At 41.6% G+C, this 22395-nt stretch overlaps 1 protein-coding gene, 1 long non-coding RNA gene and 1 other non-coding gene across 3 annotated transcripts in view; 1 reads left to right on the forward strand and 2 right to left on the reverse strand.

Annotated features, from left to right (window-relative positions):
* Positions 1–20311, forward strand: part of PRSS12 (serine protease 12) — an 85764-nt gene extending 65453 nt beyond the window's left edge. The window contains exons 10-14 of the mRNA XM_045295842.1: positions 39–244; positions 6178–6256; positions 7437–7559; positions 18885–19165; positions 19566–20311. Of these exons, the coding sequence (XP_045151777.1) occupies positions 39–244; positions 6178–6256; positions 7437–7559; positions 18885–19165; positions 19566–19873 (997 nt within the window). The 3' untranslated portion in view covers positions 19874–20311. The remainder of the gene's footprint in view (positions 1–38; positions 245–6177; positions 6257–7436; positions 7560–18884; positions 19166–19565) is intronic.
* A 1404-nt stretch (positions 20312–21715) lies between these two features.
* On the reverse strand, positions 21716–22395 carry LOC123522360. The gene is made up of 3 exons (XR_006680625.1): positions 22358–22395; positions 22066–22104; positions 21716–21946 (listed from the first exon to the last, which is right to left on the reverse strand). It is a non-coding gene; the product is annotated as an uncharacterized LOC123522360 (long non-coding RNA).
* On the reverse strand, positions 22175–22305 carry LOC115871567. The gene has a single exon (XR_004047359.1). It is a non-coding gene; the product is annotated as a small nucleolar RNA SNORA24 (small nucleolar RNA).

Below are 22395 nucleotides of genomic sequence, written 5' to 3' on the forward strand. Positions count from 1 at the left end.
ACTGAATCTCCACATGTTCAAGAATACTCTGTTTCCAGGGGTCCCGCCAGAGCAAGAACCATGGCTTATTTTGGGGAAGGCATAGGACCCATCCATGTGGATAATGTGAAGTGCACGGGAAATGAGAGATCGTTGGCTGACTGCATTAAACAGGATATTGGAAGACACAACTGTCGCCACAGTGAAGATGCAGGAGTTATCTGTGATTACTTTGGCAAAAAAACATCAGCTAGCAGTAAAAAAGGTAAGCAGCCTTTGAGGTCCTATACAAAGCAAAGAATATACATCCCCAGTTCACTACTATACAACTACTGCAAAAAGTTGATGGCGATTTTCTATCATCTTTCAATTCCATTTTCCATCAACTGTTGAACCCCCTTTGTGTGTAGTACTTTGATAACAAAAATCTCATGCAACAAGAAAATATACTATCACTGTGTATCTTGTGCTAGTATTTAAAGGCCATGTTAAAGCTTATCATGAGCACAAGATTCAGAGGCTTGAGTGGATTTACAGTACCTTGTAGTTCCTGGTAAGGAGACTTGGTGGTGCTGTGGGCTGATAACCACAAGTTCATAGATTCAAACCTACTGGCCACTCCTTGGGAGAAGGATGAGGCTCCCTGCTTCCATGAATATTTACAGTTGTGGGACCTCAGAGAGGGTTGCTATGAGTCAGAATCGACTGCATGGTAGTAGTTTGGGTTTGGTTTTTGTACAGTCCCCAGAATTCTCCACTTTTTATATTTACAGCCAATTCCATACCATTCCTTCTCTAAATGTAATAAAAATGGCCAGATACGTTATCTTTAAAAAACAAGTTTCATTAAAATAGAAATGAGATGAAAGGATGAATCATTGAAAGGCACTTATTTCACTTATTGTAATTCTTTTTAAAAGAACAGAGATCATTTTGAAATGGATTTAAAAATGAAAATGACATTATGTAGGTTCTATCTTCTGAAATTTAAAAAAAAATAAGGAAAATGAAATGTGGTCTTTGGTATGATGCGATAAGTAGGTGGTTCTGTTTTAAAAAATAGAAAAGTTGTTTAAAGTCCAAAAGAAACATATATGGAGAAATTCCTGGTCATATTTTATGGATAAAATAATTATTTATCTGGGCTAAATGTTCATTATTACGATACATTGGGTTGTCTTAAAACTGTAACCGAGCATTTTCTTTTTCTAACCTCTTGTAAGGATTGTAAAAGGCTAACAGATGAATTGGATGTTGTAAATAAAATTTTCCCATCTAAGGTGCAGAGGAAAAGACTTTGTACTTTGTTTTATGTTCTATTCATTATACATATTTATATATATGAGGGGGTACCCAGAAACAGTTCCACTGGGTGGAGTTTTCATCATATGCATTTTTCCTGCTAGGTGAGCATAGAGCAATTCTCTCTGAGTTAGTGCACCCAGTGGCGTTGCCTGGGAAGGTTCTCTCTGGTCATAGTGAATTTTTTCTTAAAAGCAGTTTCACTTGAACTTCATTTTTAGTGATGGCCGATTTAGGAGAACAGCATGCAGCTGTGAAATTTTGTTTCCTGCTTGGGAAAAATGCCACAGAAACAGTTGTGATGTTGAACACAGTTTACAAAGACAGCACTTAGGGAAAAACTCAAGATTACCAGTGGTTTTCTCATTTCAAAAATGGTGAAATGTCATCTATGACAAACCTTGCTCTGGACATCTATCAACTTTCTGAAAAGACGAATATGTCAACAAAATTCATGCACTTGTTCTCAAAGACCCATGATGGACCATTGACGAGGTAGGGAAGTTCATCTGACTATCTTAGAGCTTGGTTCAATGAACTTTTATGGAAGATTTGGGGATTAGAGGGTCACTGAAAAGTTGTGCCTCAGGTTCTGATTGACCAGGAAACATGCTGTGCTTTGAAAGAGCAGCTCAGAAGGGACCCATACTTTTTTTTCCAAGGTTACTACTCCTGGTGACTAGACATGGTGCTATTCTTATGACTCGAAAGCAAACATCAATCAAGCCAGTGGAAGATGCCATCATCACCTCACCCAAAAAAAATCTCCTCAAGTGAATTCAAAGACCAAGATGAGGCTCATTTGTTTTTTTGATGTGATAGTGCATATGGAGTTCATTCCACCAGGTCAAATTGTTAATTGAGCTTTCTATTTAGAGATTCTGAAAAGATTGCATAACAGTGTGTGACAAAAAAGAACTGATTTGTGGCAGATGGAGGACTGATTTTGCCACGAGCATCTGCTCATAGAGCCATTTCAATGCACCAGTTTTTAACCGAAAAATAACATCATGCCTCTCTTGCCCCATGCAACTTACTCATCTGACCTCAGTCCATGTGACTTCTTTTTGGTTCCATGAATGAAGAGGTACATGAAAGGACAGTGATTTGATGACTTAGAACAGGTGAAGAAAAAAACGAGGGAGGTGGTGTCAGCCATTGAAACCGACGAGTTTCAAAAATGTTTCCAAGAATAGAATCACAGATTTGACAAATATATTAAGTGTGATCAGGAGTATTTTGAAGGTGATAAGGTTATTGTGTAAAAAAAAGTTAACTACCTAGCTTTGAAAAAATTTCTGTTTTTTGGGGGGTACCCCTCTTCTTGGTAAACCATTTTCCCCCTAAATATTGATTATCACTTAGTTGATTAAATTCCTTTCAATTCTTTAAACTGCAATTATAAATGGAATATAAAAATTACTGTTACGCAGTTGCTCTGAAGGAGTTGCCAATGCCAAGCGCGTTGTAACAAAAGGAAGGATTAATTGTGTTGACACATGGCTCAGTGGATTCTTTTCTGGAGACTGAGCCCCCGCTCCTCATCTTGGAGCATTATCTAAGGGAGAGGAGTGGATTCACGTGGTTGGCTGTGGTTGGCTGGAGAACCAGAAAGCAGGAACATACTGAAGCAGAAACCAGCAGGGCTGTCATGGGTTGACTAACATCCGCCACCCAACCCCCCCCCCTCCACGCTAGAAAATAGGTTAAAGAAATTTGCCAGGGCCTTTCTAATCTTCTACATAAACCTTCTTTAAAATGTGCCATGCCACGCTTTTGTTTTTTCATTATTTCTGCATTTGCTCTAATGCCTTCTGGCCGTTGAGGCAATGTTGATGTTGTTGTCCATGGCTATGAAGTCAGTTCCAACTCATGGTGACCTCTTGTGTGCACAATCGTGCTGCCCTTGAGGGTTTTCAAGGCCATGACCTTTCAGAAGCTTTCTGCCTTAATTTCCATGTCATCTCTGGGTGGGTTTGAACTCTCAACCATTTGGTTAGTATTTGAGTCTTTAAACATTTTTGTCACCTGGGCACTATACCTGAAATCAAAATATTTCAGTCTCAGACCAGTGTGGTGTGAGTCTGACTCATGAACCTGTTGATGTGTTGAGACTCAGGCTCTGGTGACATCTATCAAGGTGATTCAAATACAAACCATGTGATGTAATCCTTTTCAAAATCAGTTTCCTATTTGCTTCCCCCACTCCCTTAATAACAGTGGGTTTCATGGCTTTAAGTAAGGTCAAGGTTTTTACTATCTGGAGCTCTGCCCAAGAATGATGTCAACTTTATGGCTTGCCTGCTCAGTATGACATCATTCTTTGTCCTGGTGTTGCATGCATTGATTTGGTTTGGAGAGTTATTGGAAGCATGTCTCTCTACAATCTTATCATTTGCAGTGTCACTATAAAGGTCTCACGCTCAGAGTTTCACGGCATGCCTCTGAGATTTGAAAAACCATCAAGTGGGAAGGATAATCAAACGAACTTAGCCACAGCCCAAAGCTGATTCCTATGAGATGAAGGTCAGACTTGCTTGCACCTTTCAAATCTTTTCCCAATTCTGACACCAAGCAGCAGTCTCTGTTTCTCTGCTGGGTTCAATAACAATTCATCACAATGGCCAGACAGAACTCAACCAATGTGCACGATTATGAGGCTTATTAGGGAAGTTCACAGGTTACAGTTCACGTTCAGAAGTGCTCAGGATAAAGTGCTTTGCTCAAGACAGTCTCTTCTTAGTGCTTCCTCACCTCCACTATCATGACCCCAATTCTACCTTACAAATCGGGCTAGACCAGAGCACGTACATGGGTACAGATAAGAACTGACAACACAGGGAATATAGGACAGATAAACTCCTCGGGACCAATATTGACAGTGGACATACCAGGAGGATAAGGGGAAGGTGGGGGGACAATGGGGGAACTGTTCACAATGACTTACCTATATCTCCCTCCTGGGGGGATGGACAACAGCCAAGGGGGTGAGGGGAGACATCAGACAGTGTAAGACCTGAAAAAATAACAATTGTTTGTAAATTATCAAGGGTTCATGAGTGGGGAAGGGAGGGGCAAAAATGAGGAGCTGATATCTAGGGCTCATGTAGAAAGAAAATGCTTTGAAAATGATGATGGCAACATATGTACAAATGTGCTCGAGACAGTGGATGGATGTATAGATTATGATGAGTTGTACAAATCCCCAATAAGATGATTAAAAAAAAAAAGGCAGCCTCTTCTCAAATGTGCCCACAGGCACACCTCTCTGTTGTCACTGGCCTCAGCCACACAGCACTTTGGCCTCTGTCATACTTGGGCAGTGTTTCAAAACTCATTTAGCATTGCTGACAGATGCCCATGTGGGCGTGTCAGTTCAACCATAATCCTTAGCTTTAACGTGCAGAACAGTAGCTCTGTGTGTCAGCAAGCCTACATTCTCCAATCCTTGAAGGACCTCACTGCAATTTAGCATCTTGCCTGAAGGCACCGAGCTTCATTCTTTCTGAGGGCTGTCCTACTGCTCTGCACTCCTCAGGTGCTACCACTTTGTCTCCTGGATTAAGGAGGTTCAGCATGCAGGGATCTTGGGGTTCAAATAATGTGCTCCTATCCTGGTAATGGGATCATTTTATTCCTATCAGGATGTCAGTATTAACCAGTTCCCATATTAGAGTTCCAAAGTTTTACAACCACAATGAACACAATTAATACAATTAGCAACCACTCAAAATGGAATCATATAATCCTATCAGCATCTTCCCCCACTTTCTCTCACCCAGACTTATTAGGAAAAGGACAGAAATCTGCGTGGTCCCACATAATTATTCCTTGGGAATTTCAAAGATTACAGCTAGAAGAGCTGCAGCAAGTACATTGCGGCACCCATCTGCCCTTCCAAAGAAATAAAATATTCCTACATAAATTCTCCTACTGGTATAGTTATTTTTTTAAATTAGGCATACCTTGTTATAGTCAACCTTTTTTGGTATAGCACTGTTTCACATATCTTGTTAATGTAACTCTCATATGCCATTACAAACTTATGACCTTTCATAAAACAAACATCATTGAGTTTCATCCTGTGTTTCAATGCTGTGGCATCTTTGATAGTAACCATTTCCTCCAGGCCCATTCAATTTGACCCTGCCGTGGTTCAAAGAATTAGCTGCTAAAAAAGATCCAGATGTTTTAGTACAGAAAAATGTTAGTGGCTAACATCTGTGTACACAAAGAGCTAACCACTACTGCTGTTGGGCAACTCTTTTCTTGGATACTCTGTATGCCAATGCAAAGTCAGATCAAACTTTTATCCCAGGATTTTGCCCTTACTTAGCAAACTCATTCAATGGCACGTGACTATCGAGCGGCAGACTATCTGATTCCAATGCCGGGGTTACTTATAAACAGTATGTCTTTCTGTTGCTTTGCTTGAATGTATTTTACTCCCCTGAATTACATTTCATATGTGGCTTAAACCAGTGCTGCAGGTGGAAAGTAGGTGATGCAGACCATTACTGTCTTTGCAAGCAATTGTCTTGATTTACGTACTGCTGCGGAACTCTGACGCAGCTACTGCCCTCAGCAGAGACGATGCAGGTACCTACAGGGATGAGGTATTGGGTGGGGCCGACCCATTCAGCTGCCTGTGAAACCTTAGACATGGATGGTAGGAGTCTCACACAGTTCCTCCCTGGCTTGCAAATCATTGTCACATTGGTCCAATTAAACAACAACTTTTGCTTTTCTGAAAAGAAAAAGTATTTTATAATTTGCAGAGAAATGGTATTTTAAAAATAGAGGTGGAGGGAATAACTAAGTAACACTCTATCACTTACGTTTCTTATCCCTGCGTCCACATGTGGTAGTTTAATGGATGACCCGTTTCTACTTCAGATTCCCTTACATCTGTGTGTGGTTTGAGGTTACTGCACCGTAGACAGAAGAGGATCATTGGTGGGAAAAATTCTTTAAGGTAAAAAAACCTCTAGACGAGATTTTCTTTTTATATTACGGAATTTTTGTATACACATAGAGTTACAAATTTGGGGTTGTCTACTCTTATACAAGGGGTTTATCTTACCCATTTTTTATCTTCGACATTAAGTTCAGATTATTTTGAAATTCTACTGCCATTTGACATATATTTTAGGAGCCCTGGTGGCACAGTGTTGGGGTGTAGTTCCAAACCGCCACCCGATCCTTGGGAGAAAGATAAAGCTTTCTACTCCCATAAAGCGTGCTAAAGCGTCAGAAGCCCGACGGACAGAGTGACCCCGACCTATAGGGTCACTCACTGTCAGTCTGAGTCGACTCAGTGGTGGTGAGTTTGGTCTTTGTGACTTTCATCTATATTTATGTAGACAATGCTCTTATACCACAATCCCCTGATTCATGAAATGAATATGGTGCTGGAGTACTATGTGAGAGCAACAAGATACCATATATACTCGTGTATAAGCCGTTTTCCAGCACATTTTAAATGCAGTTTTTGTGGTAAAATTAGGTGCCTCAGATGATATTTGGGTTGGTTTATACTCGAGTATCTGGAAAAGATATTCATTTAATTTAGACTGTATTTGTTTCATGATTCATGCTAATCCAATTTTTATTTGTTTATTAATTATTGAAACACCCAATACTTTGTTTATTAAATACTTCTTCAGACTGTTCAGGGGAAGTAGTTGAGTGAAAAGTTGATTTTCCATCTAAAGCTTGAAATGCAAAAAGGGCTAAACCTGTTTACAAGAGTGTCAGGGGTAGGTGAGATGCACAAAAATGTCTATAAACAAATTTCCAATGCTGTGCAAGGACCCTTCTCGAGAAGAAGGGGCTTTTGCCATAGAATCATTTCATATCATTAACCCCAAGCATCCAAAACGATGGCTCTAATCAGTATTTTTCTTTGCTTTTCATTGATCTGTGGCTGCCGTCTTTGGGTAGTGGCGATAGTGAAGCACGGCTGCTAGCCTAAGGTCGACAGTTTGAGTCCAGCCAAAGGCACCTCGGAAGAAAGACCTGGTGATCTATTTCAGAAAGCATCAGCCAGTGACAACCCTACGTAGTACAGCCCTCCTCCGACACACGAGCAGTGTCAGGAGTGGGAGTCGACGCAAGGACAACTGCAGGTTCATGTGTGCTTGCTTGCTTCCTAGGGGCGGTTGGCCTTGGCAAGTTTCCCTTCGGCTGAAGTCGTCCCATGGCCATGGCAGGCTCCTTTGTGGAGCCACCCTCCTGAGTAGTTGCTGGGTCCTGACAGCAGCTCACTGTTTCAAGAGGTATGTGTCCACCCTATCAAACAGTTCCTGCGGACTTTTATTGGCCAACTCTTCCCCTCTCTTCCTACTGTACAGCGTGTTAGAGAAGCTGTGGGCCTTCTGTCTGTGCCAGTAGCCTCGTGGAAGTGAGGGTGGTGATATAGGAGTCATGCCACTGCTATCTTGGAAGCTCAGGACTCTGGATTTAGGTAGAAGATGGGTTAGTAATGTAAAGGAAGTCACTCTGCTAGGACACCTAGTCCTTGCTGCCTATCTCATTATGTGACATGTTGCACTTACAACAACTTTGAAAAAACTCGTAGGTCCCCTATGTGGACCCCCGGCCAGACCTGAGTTGCCTCATATGTACTGTCTCAAAGGTCCAACAGAGGGCCCAGTGATGGCTGGGCCACATGAAGGATAGTGGCTGACTGGCCAGGGATGCTTTCTTCTGTTCATTCTTGATGTCTCGGTCCGGCCAAAGAGGGTATGGGGCCACAGTGGGATGAAGCCAGATTGCAGGTAGACAAGGGGACTCTGGGCCAGGGCCCAGAGGTGCGAGGGAGGTTCGTGGAGGAGAGAACGGGAAGAAAACTAAAGAGTCTGAATGGGCTGGTAGAGACAGAGGATGAGGGTCCAGACCCAAGATGGGTGGCATGAGGCAGTGGGCAGAGAACGAGTGAGGTCCTCGCCCAAAGCAGGTGATGGAGGCCGTGTTCCGCAGCCAGTACTGACCAGCACCACCTCAAACGGCACGTGCTGCACAGTGGTGAGGAAGGCCGCTTGGAGAAGGGGGCAGGCGGCTGTGTCAGGGGCACCACAGTGTGGCATAGGGGCACTCGACAATGAATGACAGGGCCATGGAGGACATTGTCACCAAATGGGCAGAGTCCCTGACTGTGATTTCATAGGAGGACCTGGTCTTTGGGATGTAACCATAAGAAGGAGTGGCTTTTCTCCCAAGAACATATCTGAGGGCAAAACCATATCCTTGAATATTTTGAACTTCTGTATTTATGCCTTTAAGAAGCAACTTTAGATTCCCTACTGTATTTTCTTATGAATTATGCACACATTGTATGGTTTTTGTCATCCACGAAATTCCCCCCACTGGCCTTATTTATATAAGCATACTATGTCACTATTATTCTTTTTTACATGTTACCGACTTCAGTTGGCTTTGAGAAGACAGAATTAAGCCATGAAATAAGCAGACCTAATATAACGTAATCGTTTTACTTAAGATGATCTGATAAGGTTCTCATGTTCAACTATTGAGCTAATGCGCTGTCATTATCTATGTGAGTAAATGGAAACAAATGCATAGTTTTGATAGTTTATTTTCCAATTACCAGAGGGACTACGCAGCTCGATCTGTGACTTCTAAACCACAGTTTATACCTTTATTATACAATTATGATAAAAGTAACATTTTCAGACTTTTTATGCTTGAATGCAAGGGATTATAGAAAAGGATGATCCCTTCAGGACCAGTGGTGAGAATGGTGATACTGGGAGGGTGGAGGGACGGTGAGGGAGAAAGGCGGAACCGATTACAGGGATCTACATATAACCCCCTCCCTGGGGGACGGACAACAGAAAAGTGGTAAAGGGAGATGTTAGACAGTGTAAGATGTGGCAAAATAATGATAATTTGTAAATTATCATCAAGTCATGATGGAGAGGGGAGTGGGGAGGGAGGGGAAAACGATGAGCTGATACCAAGGACTCAAGTAGAAAGCAAATGTTTTGAGAATGATGATGGCAACAAATGTACAAATGTGCTTGACACACAATGGATGGCTGTATGGATTGTGATAAGCGTGTACGAGCCCCAACAAAATGATTAAAAAAAGAAAAGGAACAGAGTGGTGATGATGATCTGTCTGCAGCATGGGAAGTCGGTGAACGAGGCCAAACTTCACCTCTGGGAACGTCATGAGACTTGTGCAGGGTGTACCTGGGTGTGCCATGCTAGAACTGGCTTCCTCAGCGTCATCACTTCCATGTGTTATACCGTATCTGTTGGTGCATTCATTATGTGGAAATGTTATTTGAGGGGGAGGAAGGCAGTAGTGATAAATTCAAAGGAAAAAGTAGTGCAGTTTTAGTGTTTTGGATCTTCTTTGTGCCTTTGGCATTTAGAATTTCTCTGTTTTTACTGTTTCGAAAGTCAGGTTGCATCTATTGCATTATGGACTTTAAAACAATTGAGTCCTGGTTATTCCCACTTGTCCCAAACACGGTGTCAATCCAATCTGAAGATTTCTCAGTCCAGAATGGGCACCAGGCAGAGGAAGTCCGAGTGCAGAGTTAGCGAACTCACAGAGGTGGGACTTTTCCCCTCTTCTTGTTTGGAGCTCTTTCTTAAGTCCTGGTTACTAGCCACGCCCACATCATGGATTCTGGTGTTTAACAGTGTTTGCTGATGCTTGTCATAATATCGATAATAATTGAGGCAAGGTGATAAACCCATGGAGTTTAAATATACTATTTTCTCTTAATTTTGTGCATTTGAAACTTGGCTTTAAAAAAAAAAGATTTAAAAATGTCTGCCCTGTGATTGAGAAAGCTTCTCAGGCAAAAATATGTTTTGTATGTTTTCATTTGTGATATCACACGACACATATTTTTGTCTCATGTAGGTTTTGTTCGTTCACATTAACTGCCATGTGCATTTTGCTGGTGTAGTCTGTTATGTCTCTTGGTTATCAGTTCAAGACCACCAGGATAAAGATGAGGGAGTCTATTCTTGTAAGGACTGGAAACCCACAGGGGCAGTTCTACCCCAATCTTTCAGGTCACACTGAGTCAGAATTGGTGCGATGGCAGTGAACGTCATGGACTCGACCGCAGTTGGCTTATTCACCTACTGGTGAGAGGTGGTTTCCACTCTTTCAGTCGCAAAGAGCAATGCAGCACCCATGTACTTGTATGTATCCTATTTAGCAAAATCCCATGGGGTCATTTGGCTGGGTGTAGCATATGGTCCCTTCATTTTCCTAGGCATCACTAATTTATTCTATAGAGTATCTGTGCCAGATTAAATCACAGTAGGAGCCCTGGTGGCATAGTGGTTACACGTTGGGCTGCGATGATCCACAAGGTCAGCAGTTTGACATGACTCGCCGCTCTGAGAGAGAAAGATGAGACTTTCTACCCCATTCAAGTTCAGTCTTGGAAACTCATAGGGGCAGGTTTGCTCTGTCCTACAGGGTCGCTATACGCTGGCACCCACTTGATGGCAGTGAGTTGGTTATTTTTCTATCAGTCAGGTTCTTCTTTCCTCACAGCCCTACCTAATTTTGGTGCTATCAAAGTTTAAAATTTTTATTGATCTTAGAGTTATTGAATTTCCTTTTAATTGTAATTTCTTATCAATCTCATCATCTTTGGTGAATTCTTTGTTTCTACTTTTTTGGTTTTATTTTTTTCTACTGGCTCTATACCGTTTTATAATTCATTTGTATAAGGTTTGGCTATATCCTATGTTTTTGTTTTTGTATGTTATAAATATCTTTTCTCAAAGGGCATGTCCTTTCACTTTATGGTCTTTGTCTTTTAAAAATATTTAAAATTTTAATATAGTTAAATGTGTTGGTTTATTCTTTTAACATTTTATAAAAGCTCTTTATATCCTATTTCTAAAATCTTTCCCTAGCAAATGAAGATGTTCTCTTTTATCCTTAAAATATTACTTTTTTGGTTTTTATATTTAAGGTTTTAATCTAGCTACAGTTTATTTTTTTATATAGTGTGCAGAGGAGGCCTGATCTTTATCTATTAGTTTCCCCAGCACTTTTAAGAAGACATTTTAAAAATTCTTGACCCACTAATGCTTGCCAACTCTGCCATTGTTAATTGCTCATGTATCATTGTTTCTAGGTTCTCTGTTCCACTTGTCTATTTCAGGAAAGGTTTATGTATTATATTTCCATAACCTAGGTGATTTAGAGGTTACAAATGTATAATGAGGTTGCCATGATTATATTTGAAGAGTTATGGAGAAAGCTATAATGTGGTCACCATGATCCTTACCCTTATCCTATTGAAGATATTAATCATTAAACTGAAAAAGGACACTGATGGAAAGTTAATTATATTTTTGGAAGCCAGGAGTCTGGGAGGGAAAGCAAATATGTCAGAAGACAGGACTGTGCTGCCAGTCCGATAGCCTTGATTCCAACAGTCTGGAATAAGGACAAAGTTAAGTGCTCGAGAGAGAGACTCGTGGGCCTCTCTCGTGCCCTGCAATTCTGTGCCCACAAGGTTAATTCAATCTTGGGCAGCATGGACAGAAAAATAATGCTCAGACAAAGCAACTAAGAGAGACTTGATATTCTCCATCCTACCATATTCAAGTCACTGTGAGAGATAAAAGTACTGCTTTAACCACATAGATTGTGCTTCCTTCTGGGTGCCACGCCATGAAAGACAAGGCATATCAAGAAGGCAACAGAAAGGAAGAGGTCTCAACTATTTTTAAGAAACCAAGGATGCTCAGGCTTGAAGAGAACCTTAGCAGGTCACATAATTGGTTTTCAGATATTTAGTACTGATGTGTCGAGTCACGCTAGATTGTTGGCTGTTGCTTCAAATACTACAGATGATAAAGGAGATAGAGAATTTTTGTTTTAACGTTTAAAGGGGGACTTTTTTTGTTAGTGTTGTTTTTATCTCTTTAGCACTTGTTGTGGTTGTTAGTTCTGTTCTAATAGTTACTCTGTGTACAAGAGAACAAACCCGGCCCAGTCCTACACCATGCTCACACTGCCATCATGTGTGAGACGGCTGTTGCAGCCATGCACGGTGTCAGCCCGTCTTGGGGAGGCCCTGCCTCTTTTTTGTTTTATCACCCATTGATGTCTTTTTGCAGGGACGTGCCCAAAGAACACGGGACAAAGTCTTGCCGTCCTCACTTCTAAGGAACATGCAGTCTGTACTGCTTCCAATCCAGATTTGTTTTGCTCCACAGTTCAAAGGTGGAATAGCAAATTTGGAAGGAACTGTAAATTCTGTTAAGGAGTCTGACCAAGCTGAAAGAGAGGGACTGTACTTACATATTTGTACATAATGTCTCATGTTTATAGTTGTAAGGAAGGACAGGGCAGACTGAAAGGTGGAAAGCTGAGGGGAGAGTGATGATTCAGTGGTAGAATTCTCATTTTGCATGTGGGAGACTCAGGTTTGATTCCTGGCCCATGCAGCATATGTATAGCCAACAGCCATCTGTCCACAGAGGTTTGTATGTTGCTATGATGCTGAACAGGTTCCTGTGGACTTTTCAGACTAAGAGAGACCAGGAAGAAAGCCTAGTGATGGTGATCTTCTCCCCCAAAGCACCCAATGAAAACCTTATGGCTCTCAATAGTCCAATCAACTGTTCAATCAATCATGGTGCAGGCGTGGGACTTGCAGCACGTTGTTCTGCTGTGCACGGGGTCACTATTAGTGGGGGTTGGATCTGGGATTTGTGTGTGTGTGAGGAGAGGAACTGAAAAGACATGGAAAATCATATAATGGTTTTCTACTTCATTCACTAGGCGATTAGCAATCACTAAAGGTTTTTAAGACTTGAAATACAGTAGGCTCAAAGATGAATTTTAGGAGTTTAATCATTGAGAAATGTCCTAGATAAATGATGAGGGGGTAAGACAACGTTCTTAATCTATGTATCCGTGTGAAAAGTAGGGGTGGTGTCTGACCACCTCCAGCTATGCAATGGGGAAGGAAATGACCATTATCAGCATTGGCTGCCAAGGCCAGTTCCTCTGGGGCTGAAGTCAGACATGCCTCCACCCACCAAAGATCCTACCAAGGTTGACATCATCTGCCCCTCACACATCACCATGTTCCAGCTGGGTTCAATAATTCATTGCCATAGCCACTCGGAGCTCACAGATAATACTCACGATTATGGTTTTTATGAAAGAAATTAACAGGCTATAGATGTCCAGGATCCAGTCAATCAAACAGGACAGTCTCTTCCTTAGTGCCTGCTGGCAGGCCTCTCTCTGGTCTTTGGCTTCTCAGCCACATGGCCCATTGGCTTCTGCTTTGGTCATGCAATATTACAAAGCTTTTTTAGGACTACCAATAAATGCCCAAAGGGAACACTACTCGGCCATACGTCTCAGCCTGAAGGTACTCATAGACTTGTTCTGTGGGCTGGGAAGCCCACCACTCTGTCTCATGTTCTTGGTTCTGTTGCTGTTGCTCCTTGTTGCTACTCTGGTATCACAACTGTCTCCTGACCCAGGAAGTTTCGATTGGCTTGGATTGCGGGGTCCAAGGAACACACACCACACCTGGCTAGTTTCTTTCTAGCAGTGAGAGTCCCCACTTCCTGTGTCTGAGAAGGCTCCTTTTATACCCAGCCAGGTGTCAATCACAATTTACCCTGGTAACCTTCATTCCAAGCAGAATTATAATTTCTTCCAGTGTCCTCCCCCACCTTTTCTTACCCAGACCGATCGGGGAAAAAGTCATTTGGTGGAAGCTACAAAAGCTATGGCTAGAAGAGTCATGTTAAATAATTTCCTGCAGTGCAGTCGGTGAATGAACAGAAATTACATTTTATACGTATGCCTATGTGCCATTTTTTTCTGGAGTAACTTGTGTTTGTCCAGTATCACAAAAAGAGTAAGACAATCTAGGATAGGTATTAGAGGGAGACCAGTTGTAAGCCTACTGTAATAACTGAAATAACAGATGTAAAATGTAAGGACGAGAGAGATGGTGACAAAGATCTTGGTAGAGTCTGATAGATAGACATTTGGATTTGGCCATTAGAATAAAGGTTACAGTTTTAGCTTGTCTAATTGTTAATTGCTTAAGAGCCCCCTCCTCTGGAAATCACAGGGGAGACCACTTTACCTTCCATGTCGGGGACCCAGGATCAATTCCTGGCCAACACATCTGGTCTAGGTAGCCAAGACCCATCATCTGTCAACAGAGGCATGCTGTTTCTGAATAAGGCACAGATGATTACTACCATGAAGGTTATTTTATTGTATGTAATGAGAGCCTTTATGTTTATGTTCTTCATAGAGTCACCAAAATAAATAAATAAATTTAAAAATCACAAACTTACTGCCAGAATAGCCACGATTTATATCCTTTTCAAGTCGGAAAACCCTAGGAGTGGTGGCTTGGGGAGAATGCGCTCAGAATGCAGTTCCTCAGCACCACTAGTCTCGGTTCACCTCCTGTTAGTAGTCTCTTTTCACAGTCCAAGCACTTTATTAGAAGTCATCTAGCTTTTAACTTCCTGAGTGCCTTACAGTTTTTGTATATTTTGAGGCATCCGGTAGGAATCACTGGTTAAAGGCTGTTGATAGCTTTTATTCTTCACATTTTTCCTTAGGATTAATGCAATGCGGACTTTGGAATGCAAAGTCCGAATAGCTGAGCTGAGCAACGAATGCGAGGATGACTCAGGACTGGGCACTGTTTCATCCGACTGCACATAAGGTCACTAGGAGTCGAAACGGCCTTGATGGCATCTTCGAACAACAACAACTGGCAGGTTCAAGAGGAAGCTTGGATAACGGTTCTTGTTGTTCATCTTACACAATATAGCTTGCTTCTGTTGCTTGCTATTCTGACAACTAAAAACTCTCAAAACGCACTGCTGACTGCCACCAAGTTGATGCCAACTCACAGTAATACTGTAGGTCAGAGAACTGCCTCGGTGACAGAGCAGAAAGCCTCAGCTTTCTCCCTCAGACCAGCTGGTGGTTCCAATTACGACCTTGCAGTGAGCAGCCCAAAGCATAGCCCACTATCCCAGCAGGGCTCCTTGTGAGGACTTTAAGCACTATGTCCCAGTCATCTATCTAGAGAAGTGCAGCAATATACTTGACAGGGAAAAAACCTTGCAGACTAAACAAAGTCCCTGAAAACAAGCAGTCTTTGGAGGGCAGTATTACCTGAAAAAGCATGGCCTCTCCTATTCCTGTTATTCTGCCCCAAACTTGAGTTCTCCAAAGTATGTAGGTTTGCTTGATTTTATCTTTTTGACTTTTTGCCCAGAAACGCCATAGCAGCTGGAAATGGTTAGAAATGTCTAGATCTTGGTAATTCAGAAGATGAACTCCGGAGGAATGAGACGTGTGTTCTTACCTCACATCTATTCTATCGTGACACAGTGGAGGTTGGAGCTGACAAGACCCAAAGAACATGATCTCCGTGGATGTACACAATACGATAACCATTTCCTGAGCACTCACATATGTGAGGCATAGAGGAAGGTTCTACAGGGAGGGCTACTTCTCTCTAGGCAATTGGAACCATTTCCACCAATTGCACTTCAGTTAACCACCTTTTTAATTTCCTCCAGACAGTGAGAAAAACAGAGCTTAGCAGTTGCAGATGTGCACGGACTGATGTAAAATGTTTTCTTGTAGCGATGAATCCATGGAGAGAAGACAATAAAGAATATGATCCTGCAGCTTGAATTGTTAACTCTTCCATTTTTATTTCTAGTACATGTTTGTTACTGTTTATTTTATGAGTCTCAGAGAATCAGGCATGCTGGCTTGTATTGAGCTACGTGTCTTAGATTCCCTCATATTTAAACTTGTGTGGGAATTTCAACCTGCTTTTGAGGGGGAGTTAGGGCATTTCAGCAAAGGAAACATCTGAATGATGTGTCAGCCAAAATGAGAAGTGTTTGTTTTAGAAGCAGCTTTGACTATGATAAACAAAGTCTATCAAAATAACAAATGCTCAGCCCCAAAGGTTTGCGTGTATGGTGTGGAAACCCCCTTGAGAAGCCTGGCACCATAATAAATGCTTTCAAAGTTGGCATTTTAGGAACCTCAGTCCGTGTTATTTCTGAAGTTTAGTCACACCCACTGGAAGAGGTGACACTAGAAGACAAATATTTGGTTGGACAATGAGCCCAGTCTCATGCTCTTCAAGCTCCAAATCTATTCTAAAAACAATCTAAGTTACAGGAGTGTGGTAATCATGGCCCAAGTTGAGTCAATCCATTCATTACCTTCAATCATGTGTCCGTGACCCTTTACGTGAGTAGAAGGCATCATTTTTCTCCCTCAGAGCAGCTGGTGGTTTCAAACTGCTGACCTTGCAGTTTACAGCCCAACAAAGAACCTGCTACACCACCATAGCTCCTCCTTAAAAGCATCGGTACTAATCAGTGACTGCATTTTGGCAACAATGGTTCTTCTTGTTATGTAAACACTTTATTCATTTTTTTAAATTTTGAAGCCAATTTAGGCAGTTCCAGTTACATTCAGAAATAAGAATAATACACACTTGCCCTTTAATGTTATGTAAATTTACCCTAACTTTGAAACCTTGAGCCAGCCCACTTTCCCTTGCTGCCTTGGTGGCTTACTGAAAAGAAATGAGGCTTTTCTTGCACTGAAGTCAGGTTAAATAAGAATTCTATGTACCTGTTCCAACTACCCTACAAAGGCACAGGAACCAAGGAGCTGCCTGTGTTACCTCCTGATTCGTGAGCCTATGAATAAATTGCCTGGATTTAAAAACACACTGAAACATAGAACAGTGTACATGGAGAATGTGTATGCTTTTTTTTTTGTTGCATTTTGATGGTAGCTGCTAAGATGCTTACCTCACCTGGTGAAATTCTAGGAGTGCAGGGGTAATACTTATGTCCATGCCTTTAGCAGTTGGGGAACAATGGTTCTTAAGCCTGACAATTTGAATTACCTGTGTCCCTACCCCAACTGTATTCATTTATACTCTTAGATGATTTGGGCTGGACATTTGCATTTAAAAAATAGAACAGATAATTCTGAAGGACACTCAACATTGAAAAGAACATTGAATCATTGTGGGGAAAGGTTTTTGTTTTTCTTCCTGAAACAAAGACTTGTAATGGTTCTATTACAGTACGGTAATTGATCATCTTTCCTTTGGTTTCTGAAGTTAGAGGTGAGAGCCGAGTGTGCAGGTCTATATGGATGTCTTCAGAAGAAGTCACTGAGCATACACTGATGGAGTTTTCTGGGGCAAGCACTTTGTTTGGTGCTGAGGATACCATTGGCCCTGGCCCTCATGTCATGTTTAATTCGGGAGAACTGCTACCTCACAAGTTAAGCCCTAGAGTGTTAGATTTGCTTTGGCACTTTGGGAATGATCACAGGAATGCAGGCGAGGTGAGGGGTCTGTAAGGGCTTCCTGATCCTTGACTTAGGACTTGAAAGATAAGAGCGGTCTCTACGATACATATCAGAGAGGAAAAAGGGATGAGAGTGGAAATAAAGACACGTGTGAGGCATAACTTAAAGCAGTTTAACGGACACGGGCACAGACCGGGCTTGTTTATCGCTTAAGGAATCCGAACTTTGTTCTGTAGACGCCTTTGAGTCGTTAAGGTAGCAGACAGAAATACCACTCTGGCTGCAGTGCAAAGGATGGAATAAAGGTAAAAATGGAAGCAAAGAGGCCATTTAGTAGATTATTACAGTTGTCCAGGAGTTTAGACATGTTATCAGGAGAGACCAGGCCCTGGCAAAGAACATCATGCATTGTAAAGCAGAGGGTCAGTGAAAAAGATTGTCAATGAGATGGACAGACACCTATTCTAGGTGCTGAAAATACACTTTTAAACAGAATAAAAATCTGTGCCCTTGTGTGCCAGCCATTCAGAGGCGGTAGACAGAGAACATTAAACATAGAAATTAGTAAACCAGATAGTTTGTTAGAAAGTTATAAATGCTAAGAAACAAAGGGAAAATAAGGCAGTTTAATAGGGGTTGGGAGTGTTGGAGCTCGGGAGACTTGGAAGGTTGGAGTTGAGATTATTTAAGGGAGTATCAAACTAGGCTCCACAGAAGTAACACGTGAACAAAGATTTAGGAAATTAGGGAATATAATGAATACAAAGTTCAGCAAAGGGAAGTAATTGTGCTAAACATGAGAGGGATATAAACTAGACCAGACATGGTTTCTGTCCTTACACCGCTTCACACTAAACTAACAGTCGTGGAATTGACAAAGAAATAAAGATAGCAAATGCAGACAGTAAGCTTGTCCTTTATAATTTGTTCCTTTTGGTGGGGAAATGAGAAACTAACGATGCTCCTTTCTTTCCCACTCATCTTCCATATTCGTTTCTTCTCAGAAATTAGATTAAGGGTAGAAAAGAATGTTGGACTAAATCGTGAAAACGGTCAGGACAGTGGGTTTTCAGGTAAAGTGCCAGGGGCCAGGGGGGCAAATGGAAGGCTACGTATACAAAAGGAATTGATGATTTGAACAGATTCACAGCATGTCTATGAACTTCTGCTGATAGTCACCATTTTCCAGTGATTTGAAATCAACCCTTCATTTGCTTTCTCTGCCTCTCAGGTATGGGAATAGCACGAGGAACTATGCTGTCCGGGTCGGGGATTATCATACCCTGGTGCCTGAGGAGTATGAAGAGGAAATTGGGGTGCAGCAGATTGTGATCCACCGGGAATACCGACCCGATAGCAATGACTATGACATTGCCCTGGTTAGATTACAAGGACAAGAAGAACAATGTGCCAGATTCAGTAGCCACGTTTTGCCAGCTTGTTTACCACTCAAAAGGGAGCGGCCACAGAAAACGGCTCCCAACTGTTATATAACAGGATGGGGTGACACAGGTAATGTAAATAATTCAAAATAGGAAGTCTAGGTATTTTGCTGTTAGGGATTATCCACCCCTTTGAGTGTGCAATGGATGGTAAATCTTTAAATGGTTTGTTAGACGTGCACCCTGTTGGCCTAGTGGGTGGTGAGCTGAGTGCTAAGTGCAAAGTCAGCTGTTTGAATCCACCAGCCACTTCAAGGGAGAAAGATGAGTCTGTCTGGGAAACCCAGAGGGCAGTTCTACTCCATGGGAGGCAGAATCCATACAATAGCTGTAGGCTTGCCTTTTAAATTATGCCCCAATAGGGATTCTTGCCCTATGCCTCCCTACCTTTAACTGTTTAAGTGTAGCTCTTTTCAGTAGACATGTCGGCTGGGATCTCATTGACTAATTCAGGCACTTGCTGTGGGTAGGACGAGCCTATTCAAGAACTCTGCAGCAAGCAGCCATCCCACTGCTTCCCAAGAGGCTTTGCGAAGAACGCTACAGGGGTCGGTTCACAGGGCGGATGCTGTGCGCTGGAAACATCCGGGAACACGGACTTGTGGACAGCTGCCAGGGAGACAGCGGAGGACCACTTATGTGTGAACGACCTGGAGAGAGCTGGGTGGTTTTTGGGGTGACCTCCTGGGGTTATGGATGTGGAGTCAAGGATTCTCCTGGTGTTTACACCAAGGTCTCAGCCTTTGTTCCTTGGATAAAAAGTGTCACCAAAATATAACTGTTCATGGAAATGGCAAGAAAAAATATTTGAAGAACAAGATGGAAAAATTCTCCATCGCTCCGACTGTTGCTGAGCCCAAGGTGACAACGGGGGACTGATCTTGATGTTTCTGCTGTTGTGTGAAAAACGTTGGGTTTCAGGCTCGTGTACCCCTCGCTGCTTTTGAAGAGTTGTGATGTGAACATTCTGGTTATAGATACCTCAGTGTAATACGATCCTTAATTACCACTTGGCTACTCAAGTGTCACTACATTCTTTCGTTTCATTCCCCAGATTTTACATCAAGCCTTTTATACTTGTTAATTTCCTAAAATCCAATCAATGTGTATGGACTAAGAGACATCTGTCATGATAAAATATGCTTTACTGCACTCAAAATAAGAATGCCATTATTTTCAATGTATGTATTGTTGTAAACTCAGTTTCTCAAAAGGCTTCAGGAAATCTTCGTATTTTGTTATGAGTAAATGGAGGGACAAACGTTTAAATTCCCCAATTCTAGACTGAAATAAGATCATTGAGTCAAATACATTTGCCCATCACAATACATTCCCAAGTGATCTGGTATGTAGATATGTCCATGTTATGTACCCAACACGGTCTAAGTTCTAAGGGAAAAAATGTACTGTAACTTTTTTATGTGAAGATTTTTTGTGTTTTTTTTTATATTATATTTTTAAAGTTTTTTTGGGCTTTTTTTGTCCCTTTTTATTTTTTTCTTTTCGAGAATTTTTGATATAACTGTTCCTCCTGGTTTGGATGTAAACAGTAGAGAATCAGTTATAACCAAGGATTTTAACAGACTCTCAAACTAGGCCCCTGATGGTATGGGGGGTTACACTTGAGCTGTCAGGGTTAGCAGCAACCAGCTTTTCTGAAAGATGAAGCTGTGTTTTGCAAACTGCCCAGTCCACGGGGTTGCAGATTTTTTACTTTAGATAGTGAATTTTGTTCCAAAATACCTCCTGCCCTGATGGCATACTGGCTACATGCTGGGCCACAAATTGCAAGGCTAGCAGTTTGAAACCATCAGTTGGGAACTTTTTATTCCTACAAAGAATGTCTGGAAATACTGCCCTATATGGTCACTATGAGTCAGAGGATCAACTTAATGGCAGTGAATTTTACCCTTGTTTAGCTCTACAATATTTGATAGGGAGGTGGGAGCACTACTATTCAGATTTTATCTAAGTAACCAGGTAAGTCTCCCAGTCACACCACTCTTTTGGAACATGTTAGAGTGCCACCTTCTGGTAACCGAGTTTCCCGATGAATCCCCCACCTGCACTTACAGTGCAAGGAGGCAGGTAAGATTTTACAGTAATGTACAAATGGTTTAGCTGTTGGCTGTCTGCAGTCTTTCCCCTTGGTGTTTACCTTTAAACTCAAGAGCAACAAAATATTAAAATTTGTGATTATGTAAGGTGTACTTTATAAAGTGTAATCCCCCAATTATTTGTGAACAATCTTCTATAAGCCATTATTCTAAATACACTATCATCTCCACCAGTGTCAAAATTGTAGCCCTGCAATGTATACTGGTGTTATCTAAAAGTGTTTTATGTATCTTGCAAAAATTGTCAGGCATAACAGTATTAAGATTTTCCTTGAGTCCATACCCTGGAGGTATATACAGTGTTACCCAAGGGTTTGGAAAAAACATTAATACTCTACAGGTGGACCTTATAAACCAGTGCTAGGCATTCAACATTTATACAAGTAGAGCCGAGTTGTACTGCCCGCTGGAAATAGTCAATATAAACACTAATTCCACATGCTCTTACCAGGAGATAAGAGGAGTCATTATCTCCGACTACTTAAATATGCAAAGGACACTGGTTATACAAATGAAATCGTCTTTTATTCAATTTTAACAAGAAGCATATATTTTATTGTCTGCTTGAACTCTCTAAAGTACTCACTTAAAATGACATTTAAAACCAATTAAATAAACTGCGGCTTTGAAATGTCCTGAGCCATCATCACTAACATCCAAGTCCAGGAAGTTCAGATCTAAAATAAAATTTCATCCAAGTTGCTTAAGACTCTTCACTTGGGCTTTCTTGGGATCTGTGAGGGAAAAAAACAAACAAAAAAACACCCCAACAATTACAACTTAGTTATATCTCAGCCAACTGACTTCACAGCTAATGCAGTTACATAACTCAGAAAAGAAAAATAAAACGTACCGTATCTTCTCTCCTCCGTCCGTGGGTTAGTTCTGCACCCTAGAAATATTTCAATTACAGTTAAAAGTCTGTCCATTAGCCACTCAAAACACATCCAGTTAACAGCTAAGAATGTTACTTGTGCCAGTCAGAATCTGATACCAATTAAATGGTTACAGCTTTGCCAATAAACAAGCATATACTCTTCCATGGCTAGGAAGGGAGACTGCCACAGCCGACAGGTCCCAAAGATACATGGACATTCGAAAGGCCCGAGCTCATCAACTAGCATTCTCCACCACAAAGCGCTTACCCTCCGGAGAGAACTCGTGCTGGGTGCTAACAGCGACG

Source organism: Echinops telfairi, unplaced genomic scaffold, assembly GCF_000313985.2.
Source record: "Echinops telfairi isolate 266 unplaced genomic scaffold, ASM31398v2 ScPeMD7_5927;HRSCAF=6808, whole genome shotgun sequence".
In the NCBI taxonomy this organism is placed as follows: domain Eukaryota; kingdom Metazoa; phylum Chordata; class Mammalia; order Afrosoricida; family Tenrecidae; genus Echinops; species Echinops telfairi.